The 20516-nt window shown below is 41.6% G+C and overlaps 1 protein-coding gene across 3 annotated transcripts; it reads left to right on the top strand.

Moving 5' to 3' along the window:
- Positions 1-4: 4 nt before the first annotated feature.
- Positions 5-19371, top strand: RB195_010184 (uncharacterized protein; the record flags this gene model as incomplete). Of its 3 annotated transcripts, XM_064191063.1 has the most annotated exons (13): positions 5-9; positions 64-112; positions 3239-3248; positions 10944-11128; positions 11186-11252; positions 11322-11452; positions 13353-13447; positions 13541-13680; positions 13788-13808; positions 13875-14024; positions 14180-14340; positions 15926-16005; positions 19248-19371. In XM_064191063.1, the coding sequence occupies 13 exons, from the start codon at positions 5-7 to the stop codon at positions 19369-19371; spliced, it is 1218 nt and encodes a 405-aa protein (XP_064048644.1). The 3 variants fall into 3 exon arrangements, with proteins under 3 accessions (XP_064048644.1, XP_064048646.1, XP_064048645.1); XM_064191061.1 differs by lacking the exons at positions 5-9; positions 64-112; positions 3239-3248 and adding an exon at positions 10213-10303; XM_064191062.1 differs by lacking the exons at positions 5-9; positions 3239-3248; positions 10944-11128; ... (7 more) ...; positions 15926-16005; positions 19248-19371 and having other exon boundaries at positions 24-314.
- Positions 19372-20516: the final 1145 nt, after the last annotated feature.

The raw sequence follows: 20516 nt of genomic DNA, 5'->3' as shown, positions 1-20516 counted from the left end.
CTTCATGAGGTATCCTCTGCCCAATGTTAGAGATTATGCAGAATAAATTTTACTTTTCTTCAGTTCTCAACAAAGAAATCTTACACTGGCTGGATTTAACCGGAAGGGTGCAGTTCGTGAAAACAGTCATTAACATCATTTACAACTTGCTATTCCAAATTTTACGCTTCATTCTGCCAAATGACCCATTTGGTGTACTATTTGCATCAACGGAATCCGAAAAAAAAACATCCGACTTTTCTATTGCCAAAATCACAAATAAAAACAGTGGCTCACACACTTCAAAGATGAAATTCCAAAAATTAGAAATGTGAACAGCATTATTGCCCCCATCAGCGAAGAAGTCAAGCTGCAATTTGCAATTCGCCCCAGCACGATGTATAGAGCGGAGACTAGTGTAGCACCGTGAGTCTATAGTGGTGGAGAGTATTCATTACACTGCGGGAAGGAAGCTGCATAGGCGGATGCTTGGCTACTTTTGGCCTAGGGTATGCCACAATGAAGATCTTTACGCGGAAGCAGATGTGGTGTATCGGACACGAGGAAGGTATCAACACCTTGCACCGCCATCGAGAATGGCTAAAGAAAATCGTCTTTGCTTTTTTCCTCATACATTGAGGAGACTAGCAAACCGGCTTTTTAAACGTGTTTTTAGTTGTTTGTCGGGTTCAAGCTGCTAGAGGCCACCTGGTCGAAAACGGAAGTTGTGGACTGAGGTGAAAGAGAACCTAGGACACTTGTCGTGAAAAAGCAGTTCAGGCGAGGCGTAGTTTTCTCAGGACGTGGAATAGCGACGAATAGATCGATTGTGTGCAAGCTCTTGTTGAATATCAAGAAGCTCGGGCAAAGCTATGCTCGAGGATGACGCACCTCGCCGAAGATGCTGGGAATCATTTCAGACGCCCGCTCATTACGTTAAACAAGTAAGACATTACTACTGCAGACTGCAGTGATCGAGCTCCTTAACATTTCGAAAAACACACTCTTCATGAACAATGTGACAAGACGTTTCACAGTGTATCCAGTGAACGAAATGTTCTAACTTAGTGTTTCCCAAATACGTTTAGATCAAAACGAACTGGAACTTGGTACGACTAGGTAAACTGCAGCGTCCAAAGAATTCGGTGGAGCAATGGAGTCACCTGGATGTTAACCGTCAGGTCGTTTTGATCCAACTTTATCAGGACCACTGAGTGAACTAAGGGGTTGCACACGGATTTCAAACAAGTATATACTTATCTAGGACGGGTGTAGTGTAGCGGTTAGAGGTTCCGACTTGACACATCGGCTAGCCCCCGCAAGTCATTGTACAGGACAGTAGCACGTTCGTAATTCTCGAATGATTCTGAATTGAAGTAAACGTGGAGGTGCATCCTAAGAGGATTAATTAACGCCAGAAACGTTATCCTTTTATATATTTATCTACTCAAACTTCCACATCTCAAATGCCTTTTATAATTCGGGCTTTCCACGATCTAAGCGAAAACCTCGTCCTTCATGAATAATCTATCAAAATAACTCTTACTAGTGGGACGCGGCACAACGGAGTGGTAATTACGAGGTCCGCACCCATGAAGCGCAAAGAATGAGCTTGCACAATTTTTGCCAAGTGTGAGCCGCAATCTTTATAATGCAATTCTGCAAGTTTGTCCAGTGTCGTGTTAAGTTGTCCGCTGTGTGTGATTATTCGATCATTCGACACGAAAAAAAGTTCACAGATGGCGTAGCGTGTGCGCGCCTCAGACACCAAGTGATTATTGCTCGACTACCTCGGGACACCGCGGGACGGCTGCTTCTGATGCCGCCATGGCAGAAGAACGAGATAACTGATATATCAAAGTACGATGTGCTGGGATTTTGTTATATAGGGCGACTTTTCTGTTCCTAATTGACTTTATGGGTAATTTTCAGAGTGATTTGAGGTCACATTACCCGCTTTTGGAGCATTTAAACGTGCAAAGAGAAAAGCGGTGATGCTACTCTACGCGGTTATGGAGAGTATTGAGAGCCTCAGGAGGAATTGCCTACAGGGACTTGCTCTTTCCGCATCGCCACATCTTATCTCTCATCATACGCTGTGGCGGTGGATATTATATATATATATATATATATATATATATATATATATATACAATACTATAATGAATACGAATGTATAGTGTTGCAAGTAAAATAAAAATAGCGTGTCAGCACACACATATGTGCACAAGTTGGAAAGATGACTAAGTTCTCAGCGTGTATCTGACAACACAACTTATTTTTTGACAGTGAGAACGAACGGTCGAGAATTCGTTCCCCGCTGGAATTATTATTTTTTGCAAAATGGAAAAAACAGCTGGAAATTAAGGAGAAGACGTTTTAGAACAATTTCCACACTATTTTCTTCTGTCTAGACGCAGTTTTACTCTTCTACAGTGACAAGGAGAAGGGCCAAAGTCTGATCCCCGCCGGAACCATTATTTTTGCAAAACGAAAGAAAAACAGCTGTGAATGACAAAGAACACATTTTGAAAACATTTTCACACCATTTTCTACTGTTTGCACACAATTTTGCTCATTTACAGTGCTAACGAAGGTCGAACGCTGGATCGATAGTTTTGCCTTGAGTTAGACCTCCGGAAGCTTCGCAGCGCTTCAGCAAAACATAACCTAAACGCAACAGACAGAGAAGGCCCAACACTCATCCATCGGCGACCATTTTCAAGGAACAAAAACGTTATGAACTGAAACCGTTGTACTATATGAGAAGAGTGACTGTTCTGTGATCTGATTTTAAATGGTAGGGTTGGGCAAACATAAACTATCTAAAATCCTATCCTTTCCAATACTTGACAATTGTTCATGTACTTCATCTTTCGAGAATTCCAAGACCAGCTCTGCCCACATGGAGCAAAGAAGAATCCTTGAAATTTAAGACCCTAGTCAAAGTAATGATTGGATGTGTAAATTTTGTTCTGCATTGTCCAGTAGGCGCCGCGAAAACGTAAAGCTGGATACGTGAGATGGGCACAGCGACTCTGCCTCTCATCTAGACAGCGTTTACTTCGTCCATGCACCTGTGTTATTCTCCTGTTCAAGCTGCGATTTCTTCATAGTGCAGTGAACTTTTCATGAACAGGCATCCCTGCAAGATACGCAATTTTGTTTCGGCTGATAACGGCCTTCTAATCAAGCGCATTACCACGCTGAGAGGTCGATATGCGCGTCGCTTGTCTTTTCTTAACTGCCTGTCTAGTAGGCATCCATTGGTATGTTTTTATTGTTGTACTTCCTTGTAGTTTAATTGACTAGCCAACACTTTTCTAACATACAACCTGCAAATTCATAACAAATGAACTCGTAGAAAATTAATGGGAATGCTCACAATGAATAATACTTTTCATATTGTTTCTTTTAAGCTCTTCCAATTTGTCTTTACTATTTACTCCTAGAAAATTGTAGTAATTCAAAATCCATCCACTAGAGGGAACTAAGTCTTTTACAATATTACTTAGTCATAATTTCTGTTTGGTTTTTGAAGAAAAAGTTCATGTCTTTTCTGGTCTTTTTGTAGAGAAGAAATGTGACACATTAATCTTCTAGAATACATTTCTTTCCATTCAGAGGCTTCAATTTCCCCTACGAGGCAACTTTTTACAGCTTCTCTATTCAAATTCTTATGAGTAATTAGCAAAAGGTGCTTGGTTTTCACTAATGACCCAATTTGAAGGCAACACCCCACGAATCTGACGTGGTATGGATTTCCGATGGCTAAAGTATATACGGGGTGGTAGATTGTAGAAACGGGTGGGATCACGCTCATTTCTTCCCAACTACCGTAAAAAACGGCCCGGAAGTTGCGGCGCGTGCACAAGGCTGGCGCTCTAATAGAGCTCGTCGTGGAAAACAGCGCCCCGGAAGCGGCATCTTCCGGGTCGTTTTTAGGCGATTAGGAAGAGATGAGCGGAATCCCACCCTTTTCCACAATCTGTGATCCCGTCAAGTCCTTGGCCATCAGGAATTCATACCACGTTAGATAAATGGGATTATGCTTGTAATTGGATTCACCCCGTCAATCCTAACGGTGCACCGAGTTGCCTAGTTGAGTAAACGGAGGCAATTGGTGTTCCCAAAGTCTTTAGTTCCTGGAGTAAGTCTTGCAGTTTTTGAAAAAGAATCTATCTACTAAATAGAGAAAAACTGTCTAAGAAAAGCAGTAGTAATAAACAAATGCCTATAAGGCCTTTTCTCTTCGTCAGAGTCGTTAATGACTACTGCGAGACATAACTATTATTGAATGACAGTGACAAACCTAAATAATGTCCTGGGAATGAAACGTCTGGCGAAATTACAAAACAGACGCCAACAAACACTGTAAATACATTGTGCTAGTCATTCCCTAATTCCTACAGCAATTCAGGCTTGTTAAAGGGAGCATACCAGGAATCTGACGTGATGGGAGAATCTACGGGAAAACCCAGAGATGGGTTGTGGTTCCACTCACCCCTCCTTAATCGTCCTAAAAAAACGTCACAGGAACCGCTTTAGTTCCGACGAGGTACGTTAGATCGGCTTCTATGTGCACGTTTCGGTCCCTACAGCCTCCTATCTATTGGTTTCACTTGAATAGGCTGGTGAATAGACATCACTGATCTTGGACCTCTCGCACTTGGTTGCGGCGCGTGCGTAACCGTGTGTGCATTTTATAGGAAGGAGCTGCGTCTTTCACGCCGTTTTTCACGACGATTAAAGAGAGATGAGTGGAACCATTCTGGATCCTGCAAACCATGAAATCTCGTTGTAAAGCTCCAAAAAAACTTTTGTCAACGAGATTTTGTTTGTTTCAAAGACCTAGCTGGCTAACTAACGATTTGGAGCCTGTAAATTAGCAAATTTATCGCAAGATGAACTGTGAGGAACTGAACAGTTTACTCTACATGTATGTCAGTAACCCTACGTTTGAAGAAATGCCACACTACTACAGCATATTTTCCTACATTGCTGTCTCCTGACTTCCCACTGCACTCCGTGAAGGCAGTTGTTTTTCTATCACATGTGCTTGTAAATGCGTTCTTGAATCACATGTTGCAACTAGCGTTTTTTCTTCTTTTCGTTGTCTCCATATCTTCAATGAGACCTCAATGACGTTTCGAATTACAGAAATGCAGTTCATCTCCGTTCTTACATCCATATCATGTACATTGCAAATATCCATCTTTACATTTCCCATCTAAATTAGTTAATCTTTAATATACCTACGTATTCCAAAACATGCTAACAATCACTTCAAAATCGCCGTACTGACTGGAACAAAGAGCAATGATCATCACTACCACTGATAATTACTAAGATGTGGCAGTAAAATCCATTCTTAACGGCTTATCGCGATTTTGGCGTGGTGCGAGGCCAACAGCGAAAGCGCAGAGGTCGCGTTGTAGATTGCGGTAGCGAACGTGGTTCCGATCATCCTTGTCTAATAGTTCTAAAATACGGAACACGCGCAGCATTCATGTGCGAAACGGTAGAAGATCAATTGTGCCTCCTCACCGGCCTATTCAACTGATACAAACGAATGGGCTGCTAAGGGGAACCGAACGTGTACGTAGACGCGCATTCTCACGTACTTAGTAGGAACTGAAGCGGTTTTTATGACAATTAGGAAAAGATGAGCGGAACCACGCTGTGTTCCTTGATCTACTGTCCGAACTCCGCTTTCTCTGTTGGTTCCACACCGCCACAAAATCGTGATGCGTTAAGCGTGTCTCTTTCAGAGGACGTGCTGTTTTTACCCTTACCTGGCAGGATCTTCCTGAAGCAACTCTCGCCTGTTCAATAGAATTTTAAAAGTGGGGAAAGTTTTACAAAGTTTAGCATGATGGAACACTGAGTGCTCCACTCCGTCCTAGATTAGGTACAAAAATGAGAAAAACAGTGTTCGAGAGCCTTGAGAGGTGTGATGCCTAAGTTGAAGAACACGAACGATCCAAAGGTTTGACTAATTGGGAACACACGGCAGAGTAAAACTAGTATGACTTTTTATATAAGGAACCTGATGATTTTTGAAAGATTCATAAGTAACTATGCTATCCTATGAAAGACTATGCTTGCACTTTTTTATTGCTCTGTCGACATCTTAAGTTAGTTTAAAGGCATTACCCCACGAATCTAGAGTGGTACGGATTTCCGGTGGAGTATCCGTATACGGGATCGTAGATTATTGAGAGAAGGGTGATTCCGCCCATTTCTTCCTAATTGCCGTAAAAAAAACGGCCCGGAAGACACGGCTTCGAGAGTTCCGGCGCACTATTTTCCACAAGGAGTTCGATTCGAGCGTGCAAGCCTTGGGCACACGCGCATCTTCCGGGCCGTTTTTTACGGCAATTAGGAAGATGCCCCTCTCCGTAATCTACTATCCCGTGTACAAATACTCCACCTGAAATCCGCACCACCTCAGATTCGTAGTATGCTGCCTTTAAGCATGTCAGTATTAAGCGAGCTCTATGCTGCTAAGAGATGCTTGTAGGGCCCAATGTTTTGGCTTCAAGAATAGGTCAAAAGCGTTTCCATTCAAAGTGAAGAACGCAAACAAAAAAGAGCTATATTCGAAGTCTATAGATCATTCGAAATAAATTTTCTCACTCTACAAAGCACTTGACCTCAAGAACCGACCACACACCGGTCGGCACAATTATTGCGGATTGAGTGAGAATTTATTTTATTAATTTTTTTTTAAAAGTAGAACGGGGATTATCCAACATTGTAGTTTCCACTGTTGTTTTTCCCACCCTGTCCAACTTTCTCCGTGCAATATTTTTCTGTGCTTTTCATTGATTTTCTCCTTGTTTCCTTCATATTTCGTAAATTGCAGAAACTGAAGGTGTCCAAAATCTTTCGTTTCGTCAATTTGACCTTCCATTTTGATGATATCAAAAAACAGGCTAAAATGCAATTAATACAATTTGATTTGAATTTCTGATTTCTGAATTCCAATTAAAAAAAAACACTCACAACTTATTCCTCATTTTAATGATAAGAAAATAATCGATTCTAGAGGCACCAGGTTTTACTGATACCTGAAAAAGTAGTTTAGATGTTTCGAAAATTCTGTTCCGAAATATAGAAGCATGGCATAGAGGTTGACTGGAACCTCGACAAGCAAAAGGTGTTTCTTAGCAACTAAAAAAGTTCGACTAAACTCTAGATCTAAATTTTGAATTAGTCGGCATTGTCGGATTCTCTAAAGTCGAGAATAATTAAAACTTCTTTTCATTTATGAACACGTAAAAATCAGAAGGGTTAGGCAAACAGAAAAAAGGGGATAATTATTGGCCAACTATGCAGATTAAATAATGGCGATCAAAATTTTGGACTACAGAACCAAGCTCAACTGTTGATTCAGAGTCCCGTCCTCACCGTAGTGGATAGGTTGCGAACTTCTCTCAACCTTGACAACTACTTCAGATAGGGGCCTTGAAGAGGTTCAAGAGCTGCCATCGATGGAGCACTAAACTATTTACCAGACGTACCGGGAAGCAAGATTGTCATAGCAAAAGAACTGGAAGCTGCAATAAATCGCCATTACTTCTAAGATGATGAACTAACAGCTTAACTCGGCTATTCAGCAAAAGAATTCGAGCAACAATATCGCAAGGAAAATGAAGTTTTTTTGGAGCTGGCATGATCGGTTTTCCTAAGCAACTTCTTTATGCCTCGCAACATTTGACTGTGTTCAAAATTATATGCGTTTGTAAAAACGCTCAAGCAAACCGTTCATACGGTGGTTTACGTGATGTCTAAGATTCTGCACAGCATAAGTGACATTAGACGTCACTCTTTCCTACGCGAATGTATGAAATGACGCTGCCGTACAACATTTCTTTCAGATTTCGTCAGAAAATGTTGAGGTGCACTCCAAACATTTGTGGGCTGTGACACTTCAAGATGAATTGTCTAACTAAGGGTGGTTCAGTCAGCCTCCTACTGGTTACTACTACTTAGGCCATCAAAGGTCTGACATCAGATAAAAGATTGTACTCACATCAGTTCATGGTCAGACATGGTGATGGGACACGATCCTCTCAAATACGACCCCTTCTTCTTCTTCTTCTTCTTCTTCTTCTTCTTCTTCTTCTTCTCCTTCGTCTTCTTCTTTCTTCCCCTTCTTCTTCTTCTTTCTTCCCCTTCTTCTTCCTTCCCCTTCTTCTTCTTCTTCTTCTGCTTCCCCACCTTCTTTTTCTCTCCTCTACAACGTTGCAGTTCTGCGCTGCTCAAAAATCGTTATATTAGGAATTACGATGTTTTGAAAAAGCGAGGTCGAAAATTAGCAGAAGCACAAAAGGCAGGCATGAATTCGGTTGCTGACAAAAGTGAAAAAAACACCAATTAGTAGAAGAACAAAATTTGCTGAAATATTGTTGAAATGTTGGTATTGAAATATTTTCATTTTTATTCCGTTCTACTTTTATTCTAAAATATATGAATTATGCTTAAATAGTGATTAAAACACATAATACAGCAAAAAAAGAGAAGAATCAGGTGGATAGATGGAATTATAGCGGAGAGACAAAAAAAAAACAAAACGAAAAAAACCTACATGTTGTTCCGACAATATGACAATAGGGCGACCGGGTTCGACACCCTGCTTAGTAGAATCTTTGCAAAAGAGTTAGGGTCGTGAAACTACTTCTTAAGATGAACAATTTGATTGTGCGTAGTTATCGGCGGTTTGAGAGTGGACTCAATGGAACTTAATGAGCAAAAGCTCAGATTTTGTTAATGAATGAAAGCTCGGATTTTGTGCACACTGTTAGGTTTGGAAGATCGCGAATAATCTCGTGATTAGAGGACCAAAAGAAATATTTTAGATAGTTTTCCAGAGAAGATTTATAGCCTTAGGAAATAGTCAACCTCCTAGTTTTTTTTTGGAATTTAGATGGAAAAGTTTGGAAAAAAAAATTACATTTTCTTCTTTTCCCATCAAAAATTTGGTAAGTCGGCGAAGCCCTGGAAAATATCTGAAATGGTTTTGTTAGAGAAAACCCTCGGCTATAACGTCTCGAAAGAGGATATGCATTCCCTTATGTTGTTCCGAGTTGTTACACTTTGTTCAAGATTTTCAATTCCATTTCAAGATTCACTTTTCGGCAAAGAAGGAGAAATCAGGATTTTGACAAGCTTTTTCGTTCCAGAAAACCGAGACAGCGTTTTAGAAAATCACCAATATATTCGTTTAGAGGGACTAATGAAGCCCCCACATACAGAGTTTTTTTCTTTTTAGGCCGTCTGATTATCTCAAAATAAAGATGAGAAGGATCCGAAAATGTCGAAAATTTAAATTTTGCCCCATCTAAGCTCCAAAAAAACTAGAAGCAATAAACAGCGGTGTGGCTGTCCTGGAGGGCCAACCTTCTTCTCTTAAAAAAACTACCTGAAATATTTCTTTTGGTTCTCTTATCACGAACCTATTGGCGATCTTCCAAGCCTAACAATGTGCACAGAGTTTGAGCTTGTTGGGGCATTAAATTCCAATGAATCCATCTTTAACCTGCTGGGAACTGCTCATAATTCAACTCTTCGTCTTTTAGTTATAGTTTCAAGTTTTTATCTCTATTGCAAAAATTTGGCTCAGCACGGTGTTAAACCTGGGTGGTCCCATTGTCACATTATCAGAACACTGACACTGTCCAAACGAAATTGGGGAAATCTCATCACATGCTTGATTCTGCCCCAATTATAGCTACAGGTCAGAGTAAAATAGCGTACGGTAACGCAGACCAGATCTATGCTGCCGTCATAGCGATGACTGTTGCGAAGTTTGTCTCGCGCAACCAGAGCTAGTCATTTCCTTCGACCCAATCAGGGACCAATTGCCCCACAAAGCAGTCACTCTGCTGTTTATTGCAACCTCCTAGTTTTTTTTTTTTGGAATTTAGATGGGACAAAATCAAAATTTTCTTTTTTTTTCTATTCTTCCCGTCTAACTTTTGAGAGAATCAGACGGCCTAAAAAGAAGAGATTCCGTATGTAGAGGCTTCCTAAGTTCCTCTAAACGAATATATTGGTAATTTTCTAAAACGCTGCCTCGTTTTTCTGGAACGGAAAAACTTGATAAAATCTCGATTTTTGCTCCAGAAGTGAATTTTGAACTGAAACTGAAAATCTCAAACAATGTCTAATAACTGTTCTGTTAGAGTTTAGGCATTCGTATAAGGTCGGATCAAGACGACATGAAGCATGGACAGTTGCGTAAGGGGCTGCGCTCGAAGCGGTGCGGTGGAAAGAGCGGTTGGAATCGAGGTGGAACCATGGCGAACTGCAGAGATAGGTGGCGGCAGCAAAGATCCTTACACGATCGCAAGCGCTACGTTCCACCGCTTCATGTCGTTTTGACCCTACTAAATGTATAGCGTAGATAGTAGTGGTAGTAGTAGTGCGGCAGTTCCCGATGGCTTCACTCTATCGTGTACTAGGCGTTGATGTACACCCTTGACTTTCTCTTCTTTGACTCCTTTTTTCTACCTCCTCTGATGTTTTTTTGCAGATGACGGAATGTTCGTATAGATAAGTTTAATTTGTTCTTTTCATTTCGATCCCGGATAGAGGTAAAGAGATCTAATACACTGGAATATGTACTTTGATAACCTCAGTGAAAACCCAAGGCAAGATTTACCGACAGTCGAACTCTGTCTAGATACTGTGTCAGAAGGTTAGATGAGCGAGAGAACGGTTAATCGAATGACCTAATGAATGGATGAATGCATGAAATGGTCTTTCAGTTACAGGAATGAACAACAATCTAATCCATAAAAATGTAAGGTAACAGCGGCCACCAGCGCATGCACAACATTTCACAAAATAAATTAGGAAATTATGGTTGTTCTTTCTTGATCTTTTCAATCTCAGAATAGCTATTATAGGTAGTTGAAATATGGCCTGTGGCATCGAGAAATAGCATCTTGTTTTAGTGAGGGTTCATCATCATCAGTACCACAGTCAACAACGATCTCGATGGCGCCATCACTGCCGTCATCGTCGTCACTACCGTCAACGTCAGAAAAAATCTCGAGCAGTGGAACAGATTCAAGTAAGTACCACGGCAACCACAGACACAAGTGCTAGCAGCGCTGCGGGCAGCAAAAGCACAGTATCCGTCAGCATTAGCAATAGATAGTCTTAGTGTACTCCTATACAGGTTACTTTCGTTCAGACCACAACCCCAACGACGACAACAGCAGGTACGACTACATTACCACCTGTTGACGTCAATTACGTCGGTAAGAAATCCGATTAGTTAAAGCCAGAGTAATTGTAGAGTTCTTTTGAAGTATTTGTTCTGACTTCAGAGTTCACTAGAAGATGTTCGTCAGGAAGCTGCCAGTATATACTTGTAGCTCCCCATAACAATCAAACAGTGATGGCGATGGATCAAGCAGAGTTTGAAAGCGATTCTTATGATGTTCAAAACATCTCCTTAGTACGTTGGGTTACTCTTCGCTGAGTATTGCATTCTCGGTAGGATCCTGCCCACTTCCGTCCCAACTGTTTGCAACTGAACACATACAAAACAATCCGTTCCAGCTGAGTGTCTGATTCCGAAGTTTGAAGACGTCAACTTCAAGCGAACACTTATTCCAGGATGGCTAAATCCTTCGTGAGACACACTCGCTAAGGAAAATGTATAATGCACTATTATTTGGCATATTCAGCATGTTTCTCAGTCCGCTTTCTTCTGATACCTACTATAATGAACGGTCTGACGGTGGATTATGTCAATTCCTGGTAGATGTCTTGTGGATGCAAATGTCTGGAAGTTCTCGCATGTAAACAAATGAAAAAACATTATTAAGCCAACCTTACTGGTTTGTTAAAAACGAAATTTGCACATGTGTGCATAACGCTAGTCTTTATCGTAATAGTCAGCGAAAGACAGAACCGGCCGAGAGAAGGAAAGAGCTGCGTACAAGGATCCCGATGAGGCTTCACTCCCACCTTCTGCTTTGCTTTATTTCTTCTCCTGTTCTCTTTATTTGATTGTGTCGAAATTTCGCCTCCGTTTCAATTCACTAATATACGAATATCTCCCTTCGTTTCTATGGATGATATAACTTCTCCGCCGGAATGATCTTATTCGTACTAATTACTCACTGCAAATGGGGTACAAGCCGGCGCTTTGTCACCGAAGTTTTAATGACTTCACTACAATAGATAATGAAATCACTTGCTTAGAAAGAAAGAATGGAAATAGAATAATGAACGACAAGTAAAACAAAGAGAGATAAGAGTAAATCTGCAGCATCTGAAAATGATTTTAGTGATAAACACCGACCCTGATTGGGAACCTGTGCAAGACTGCTGCAGATTTTGGTAAGTTGAAATAAATATTGGCAAATTGGCAAAAAAAAACATAGAACGCCAATCAAGTGTGCGTTTTACGATGGAAGGTCTGCGCTGTAAAATTATTGAACTACCGTGCTTAGAGACTATGCGTTTTTCGAAAGCTAAAAAAGTTGGAAGTTTCAGCAGCTTTCTTAGCTCTCTCTCAGCTCATATTTGAGAAAACGAAACAATGGGAGAAAAGAAAACAGGATTCCAGTTCGGGAAGTGCTCGCATATAATATATTTCAGGTTAAACAAATTCTATGAGGTAAGAGCTTAGTTACTGGGCCTTGTTTTGAGTCACCCGTATTTTGTTGTGCAGCCAAAAATCTGGAGTTCTGCACTTCTCTTTGTTACGCGATTACGCTAGTACGATTGAAAAATCTGTCGCCATCTTTCGCCAAGCATCAACGCAACCCTCAACTGCAAATTTTTGTCTGTAGGTGTCCTGGTTCTCCCTAAGGCTAGTTGGAAAAAATCCAAAACTTGTAATTTTGCTCAACTGGATCGCAAAAAACTAAAAGAAATTGAGTCATCAAATCAAACGCAAGAATATGAACAAAACCTCATTTTACAAAATTGCAAAGTTGTACTGCTTGAAACTCACTGTGTATCTTTTTTTAAACCATGAAGGATGAGAAAAACGTTCAAAAAGAAGAAAAGGACGAGATTTCAATACATGCCAAAGAAAATTTTTTATTTGCCACGTTCCAACCCACAAGATTCTTCGTAGGCACCGTTCAGAAAGCGTAGTTGAGCTGTATTGTCGCGTCATGTTAAAGTTAAAAAACTCCTGCTTTCGATCTACGCCAGAAAAAACGAAGTGTTTTTTGCTGCAGGTCTTTCCCGTGGTGTAAAGGCATCTCTTCCTGTACGGGTTGTCGAGTGATAGGATATTGAGATTAAGCATCCTTGAGATTATGAGCTTACGCTGACCCTTTTACGGCCTCGCGTGTTTACTCGAGTACTACTCATTGCCTGAAAATTTCGAATTTCAGCAAGTTCAAAACTACAGCGATTCTCTGAGCTCATCGACGACGTATGCTCAGGGACAAATAAACAACTTAAGTACAGAATTACAAGAAGCGCAGAAGTGAGTTCCACGAAACCAAAAAGTAGTCAACGTAGTGCTTGTCATCTTTTTCTTTTTCACTCACGCTATCGATGTGTATCTGACTTTTTGCAGCCTTCTTGCTGGATACCAAACCGATCTTGACGGGATCAGTGGAAACTTAACCACCGCCGAAATCAAGCTGAAATTTTCTAGTGACTACATCTCTTTCCTTTCGTTGAACCCTCAGATGTGCTACTATAAATGCATTGGACGTAAGTATCGTTCCTCTTGTCTCGAATGATGAACGTTCCCCAAGAATGAAGGGTCCAATAGTTTTTGTGAAACACTCTTGTTCTGATTCGATAGCACGTTTTTCCAGCTGCGCCAACAACGCCGGCACGTAAGTCTCACCGGGTTGTTTGAATAATAAAATTTGCTCTAAAACGTGAATGTTCCCAGTTTGTAGCAAGTACGACGACAATCCCACCTTCAACAGCACCATCACCATGCTCCAATTTCACTTGTCCTAGTGGTAGCTGCAATCTGGACAACTTCAACAACCCCTACTGCGATTCTTGTCTTGGAAATTTGGATGGATATAAGCAGTGTGGAACTGGTACGTGATGATGTTGTTGTTTTGCTCATATTCAAACTACCAACTGAACATAGATATAGTCTAACATTTAAGTTTTAATTGTATGCACAAGTGGAGTGAATTCGTGAAGCCAGGAGGATATAAGTCTTAGTGTACAAAAAAGAAGTGTCGTTAAGGTTCGTGCAGCAGCGCGGGCATCACAGTAACAACCGAACCAGACACTCGTGAGCCTTTCTTTTCTCCCGGATACTATAACACTACTGACGTTCTTCCACAGGACAACAGTATCACTTGTACGTGGATATTGTATTCGAGTAATGGTGCAAGCGGATACAACGTAAGTTCGAGGTCGACGTAAGTTTCGAACATGTTTTAGCTAGCACCGCCCCATGAAGTGGTAAGCTCCGCGCATATCTCTCGAAAAGATCGCTGCCAAAATTTTGGAAGCAGCACTTAAAGTAACAGTCGTTTTTAGCTGGATTCCCTCTTTATCTCAACTAGGTAATGTTTGGGATTGTTAGAGGAAATTTTCCCATTGTTGTTCTTCCAAGTCTTCTCACCTTTCTTGATGAGCTTGCAGTTGTCAAAATGGCACTCTTTTGTCAACTCCCTAAGATGCGACATTGTGATCAGTAAACTATGAGAGGACTTCCGAAAGCCAAAGTGAGGGAGAAATCCTACTGTTTTCAGAAAAGCCCGACTTCTGTGGCTTTTACAGAGCATGTCAATATTCAAAGTAGAAAGTTTTACTGACGAATCATATTGCACATTAAATGGAGTCAAATTCAGTTGAATTTGTGAAGCCCGAAATTCCTCCTTCGAACTCCGGCCACTTTCGGACTGTATATGGGAAGTAATACGTGATTCTAAAGACTTTTATTTATTTTTACTTTTACTTTTATTTTATTTTATTATGTATTTTATTTACTTTTATTTTATTACCTCGAATTGCTCTTCGGTTTTACGGCGCTTCAAAAGAAGAGAGACAAACTTTGAACTAAATTGGCGTAATTACGAGTTGTAAATATCCAACTTCTCCAACACGTGCTTCTATATCGTTATAATGCGGGCACTAACTCAGGCAGCAAGCAAATCCCGTAGCGTAGGGTTCATGAAAGTGTGAAGAACGGAAACTCATCTTAAAGAAATAAATCCGAGCATAGTAATGACATATCACTTTCTATATAAAGGTTTTTTGCTTAGTGTTGAATCGTCTCCGAAAAAGAGCGAAAGAGCTCATTCACCAACCTCATTTGTTGTATGGAAAGGCAGAGTAAAATATTTTTGATTTATTGTTCCCGTAGTTCCCCCCGTCAAGCAGTATCCGCAATTTTCACAACAGAATTGCACAATGTGAGCTTCGTTTTTTCGACAGAACTACATCATTTCGGTAAAGTGACCTTCTGTCAATAAAAGACTTATACAAAAATTCTTTTTAAACCATATACAAGTTTTGTCTACACTTCCATTTAAATATCCTTTTGAATGGGATCGTTTTTAGCACATTGAAGAGAATATCGTGGATAGAAAACTTTTGTATCTACTCAACCACCGTAGAGATTTTTCTACAAAGTGAAAAGAGTGTCTGACGTTAATCAATCCGCTTGGGGTGCGCCACCACGTTCACTTCAATTCAGAACCGTTGGAGGTTTACAAATGCTCAACTAGCCTTTAGAATAACTTGGGGGAGGCTAGCCACTGAATGAAGTCAGAGTTTTTATCTTCCAAGACAACTCTGACACCAATTCATTGACCGCGGAGGGATGAAAGGCTTGCTTGATACTAGAACCGAATAGAACCTCCGAGCGATCATGCTGCAGCCACAGAGGAACCTCTTACCGGTTGCACTACAAACACCATCACATTTTTTTATTAGTGGCTCATTTTAATTTTCTATAGTGATAAGAAAGGTAATTTTTCAGGCTTCTGAACTCGACTTTTCTGGACTCGATACCATCACATCGTCTTTGGTGTTTTATTCTCCAAATGGAGCAACAATCACGTGAGGATCAACTAACTTTGAAAGAAAACATATGCAACTTTGAAAGAAAAGAACACATATGCAGCAATTATCAGTTGATCGTATGAACACACAACCTCACACGAAAAGATCTCGACATGGGTTTTAGTTATCTAATTACTTACTTACATAGTTACTTAGATGACCCGTCTTCACTGGAAGTGCGGACCCCAGCATCTCTTCCACTCGTTTCGTTCCCAAGCTATTGTCATCCAAGATGTCCTCAACTTTCGTGGGTGACGTTGACGAGGTCCTTGAGCCACTAATATCTATCCAGCTGGGCTCTCAGCCGGTCCATCCATGTAGCGAACACTTCACTCTATCTCGTTGGCGGTCTCCCTCGAGGGTGTTTAGCATCTCTTGGGATCCACTCTGGCGTCTTTTAGTCCATCTATCGTCGATTCTTCTTATGACGTGACCGGCCCACCCATGTTTTGCTTTCGATATATATTCCGCTGACATTCCTCTTAAGTCAGAGCTCCGTTAAGTCGGAACTGCGAAGACCTGCGAGGTGCTGAGTGCGCCGGTTAAACTTCAGAAGACATCTCTCAACGGCTCTGTGGGTAGCAAGTAACTGACGGGTGCGAATGCTGCCAATGCTGTTCTCATTCTTATATCCACTTCTTCCTTCAAGTCGTTTTCCATGTTCATAGAACGTCCGAGGTATACGTATGACGAGGTTTCCACGATTTGGGAGCCTTCAAGTTGTACTCCTCCGTCTTCGCAGTAGGCGTTCTTCATGTACTGTGTCTTCTTTCTGTTTATTTGCAGTCCTGTTCTCTTCCCTGCTTCGTTCAATTCGTTGAGCAACGTTTCTGCTCATTGGTACTGGTCGAAAAAAGAACGATGTCGTCCGCGAAATGAAGGTTCTAGAGAAATTTTCCATCAACACGTATGCCCCTTTCTTCCCAGGAAAGTGATTTTATTATCCATTGCAATGCAGCCGCAAACAGCTTCGGCGATATAGTATCTTCTTGTCATACCAATGGGTATGATGAGGAAGCGGTGGAAAAGCCGTATCTTCGTGGTGACAATTGGCTAATGTCCTCACATACGACGCGTCCACACCTTGATCGACTAGCGCTGACAGTATTGCATTCGTTTCATTTGTTTTCGCTGTCGAAGGCTTTCTCATAGTCGACGGTTAAAGGTTAGAACAATAGGCAGGCAGCATTCCCGGCAAAGGCCTATGACCCTCGACACGGTCTGGATGTGGTCCACACAGCTGAACCCCTGACGGAATCCAGCTTGTTCCTGAGGCTGGGCTTCATCCAGCGTCGTAGATATGCGCGTGAGGATGATCTTGGTGAATACTTTGTATAACACGCTCAGCAAGCATATCGGACGGTAGTTCCTCTCGGTCACCTATCTTATGGATAAGAACGGTTCGCGAGATCTTCCGCTGTTCTGGGATCCTTTCTTTCTGAAGATAGGATGTCATGTGCGCTGCTAAGATTACATGAAGCGGATGGCCACCAGCCCGAAGAAAGTCTGCTGATATAAAATCAGCTCCGGGGACTGTGCCAGGTTTCATGCTCTTGATAGCGACTCGTACTTCCGTAATGACTTCCATCTCACGACGAGAAGACGTGCGAGTCCCGTCTTCGCTCAGCAACGCTACTAACGAAATATTATATTAGCGGAGACCCCTGCGGCACTTCTTTAGACTCATTCTTCTTTGTGCCGCTTTCAGAATCTTCTTCTGCCTGCATATCAAAAGTCTTCCTGCAACGCTTTTCTGCAGCTAGTGTTTGCTACTAACCGCTCAATGTGCGATGCATTCGGATTAAGCCTCAAAGCTCTTCTTCTTTCCAACAATTCCTTGGTGGTCTTCGAAATTCGATCCAAGTTTGTCGTGCGCGGCTTCCAGACACGCTCGGCACGGGCTCGTAATCCTCTGAGCAGCATCTCGTAGCTCACGTTTGGGTCCTCCTCCCATATGCCAGTCACTTTGGGACAAGGAGTCCTTGAGCACGCAATCGTCGTAGACGACACCTTTTCTCCTTCGTTGCCGATAGCAGATGTTCTTTTCCACCGTGGCTAAGTCGTATTTTCGCACGAAGGACATGGTGATCAGAACCACTACGAAAGGATGGTACTACTGAGATGTCAAGTAGACACCATGTGGTCGGTCTCCGCACGAGTCGCGCCTTTCGACGATTGTCATGTCCACCGACAATGATCTTTCTTCATGAAAAGAGAGTTCCCATGAAAGAGGCGAGCGGCGGACAATGGCCCAGCGAAACGATTGTCATTTTCATTCCAGTCCCCTAGTCCAAATCTTCCGATCCTGTATTCCTCTTCTGTGGCCTTTCCTAGTTTTATGTTGAAGTCTCCGACAACGAATTTGTAGAACGACTTCTCGTTGCGGATCACTTCCTCCAGCTCCTCGTAAAACACGTCCAATTCGGATTCATCAGCTGCTGATGTTTGTGAGTAGCAGTTGATGATACTGATGGGTTTTTGGCGCAGAGGGAAGAATGGCCAAACGAGGTGACAGGATCTCGTGAGATTCGACAAGATGGACGACAGATGGGTGCACAACAAAACCAACACCGCCTACATTTCGCGACGGAACCTTCTCTCCACGAATGACAAGTGTACCGTCATTCATCTGTCATACGTCGCTCCTTCTGTACTTGGTCTCAGAGCAATCACGTGAAATTTGATATGCTCTGCAGCTCCGAAAAGAGCATGCAGCTCTGCGTCTCTGGACACTGTTCTCGCTTTGTAAGTACACAGTCTGAGACAGTCTTCATGGCGAGTCGTGCGTGTGTCGCCTTGGTCCAGAATCAATGACGTCCTGAGCAACCTGAAATTTGATCGCCTCTCACTGGTCGCCGTACCGTCCGACGTCTGAGACGGCAGGGCACTGAGGCAGTGTGTATGCTGGAGTGGCAAAAAGACTTTTCTCCAAACTAAGCAGCCCTGCCACGGCAAGCTTAGCTTTCACCACAGGTCGTCGCCCAACTTATGTGGATCAGCCACCTTGTGACATTTTGCCAAGACGATGGTGAATCTTAGCAGTGGTTTACTCTTAGCTAGGCTTCCAATTCCGAGAAGTTGTAATGTCGGATGTGTCGAACTTCTTCTCAGCTTGGTAGACGCTGCCGAAGGAAGAACCTCCGCTGTGCATCGCAGTTCGACGCCCAGAGTCATCTCCACGCTACTATGAAGCGGTAAACCGTTGTTGAGGAATACCTAATTTACGTATCTTATTTCAGGGCAAACAACAAGTTCAATCAGAAGAAGCTGCAGTTAGCACTAAGCGCAACACCCGTCACCATCCAGTTCACGGCATCGAAGGATTCCAAATCGTGGTTCAAGTGGTACATGATGGAAGCTTAACATTTCAGCTAAATCAAATATATCCTTTCGTAAGAAGGATAAAACTTTTCGTTTACGCATATCTCACACACCTCGCACACTACTACAAAATACATTTTACATGTCTAACCTTCATCAAATGAATAATACGATGACCACGAGTGACACAGAATTTAAGTATCGAAGAAGAAAGCAGCTTCATGATTTCTGCAAAAACATTTCTTATATCCGCCCAAAATCAACGACTAGTATAGTAACTTCGGAATTCTAATAGGGTCAGCTGTAATACTACAGTTCTGCTTTACAATACCTATCATGGAAACAGGACGTTTCATGGAAATGTAACGTTAATTACAAGAACCCAGAAGAAGGAAGAATTTTTCTTGTTTTGGCTCGGCAAAATATGCTTTCTTTTCTTTCCTTTTTTGGTGAACTATTACATGTGAATAAGTTATTAAATACTTTATGTTATTTATTTGTTTGTTTATAAATAACATCAATTATCCATTACTATTTCATATTGTTGCAAGTTATATCAGAAATCTAAAATCTCAGTAACAGAATCAATGAGTGAATGATATCAATAGATTGAAACATTCAATAAATTGTTGATTATGGTAAATCAATCTATTTCACATATCATTAAATGATGTCTTTAATTACCCGGGGGGTAAATGTTATTTGATCGAGACGTTATTGGCAATGAGATTGAGACCTCTAATTATCCAAACTCTGGTTAGACGTCCTGAGTGGGAAACACTCATGTCGCTATTACTGCCTATGCTAATGGTATTTACTGCACTTGTTATTTGTTCTTTGCTGGCGACCAAAACCAAGAAAAGACCTGAGGAGATTTTTAATTACTACTCCGCGTCTTCCCCATAAGTTTGGTTAGCTTTATTCTTGGTCAGGCCTTCACTAAGTCTGACGTATTTCCTACTGGTCAAACCGAACTTCCGAAATGAATTTGACGTTCAACGATGTGGTCTCGATGAAATAACCACCACCCCTGCCTACACATCAATCGCAGCTTTTCAAAATCATATGCATCTACCTCCCAACGCACTACACTGCGTCAGGAAGCACAAGTGAATCAGATTATTGATACTAACAGAACTATTTCAATAAATACGAGGTGAAGCGTAAGCGCTACAAGCTAGCGTCTT

The sequence above is a fragment of the Necator americanus genome, chromosome III (genome assembly GCF_031761385.1).
Source record: "Necator americanus strain Aroian chromosome III, whole genome shotgun sequence".
In the NCBI taxonomy this organism is placed as follows: domain Eukaryota; kingdom Metazoa; phylum Nematoda; class Chromadorea; order Rhabditida; family Ancylostomatidae; genus Necator; species Necator americanus.
This window is presented reverse-complemented; position numbering and strand designations above follow the sequence as displayed.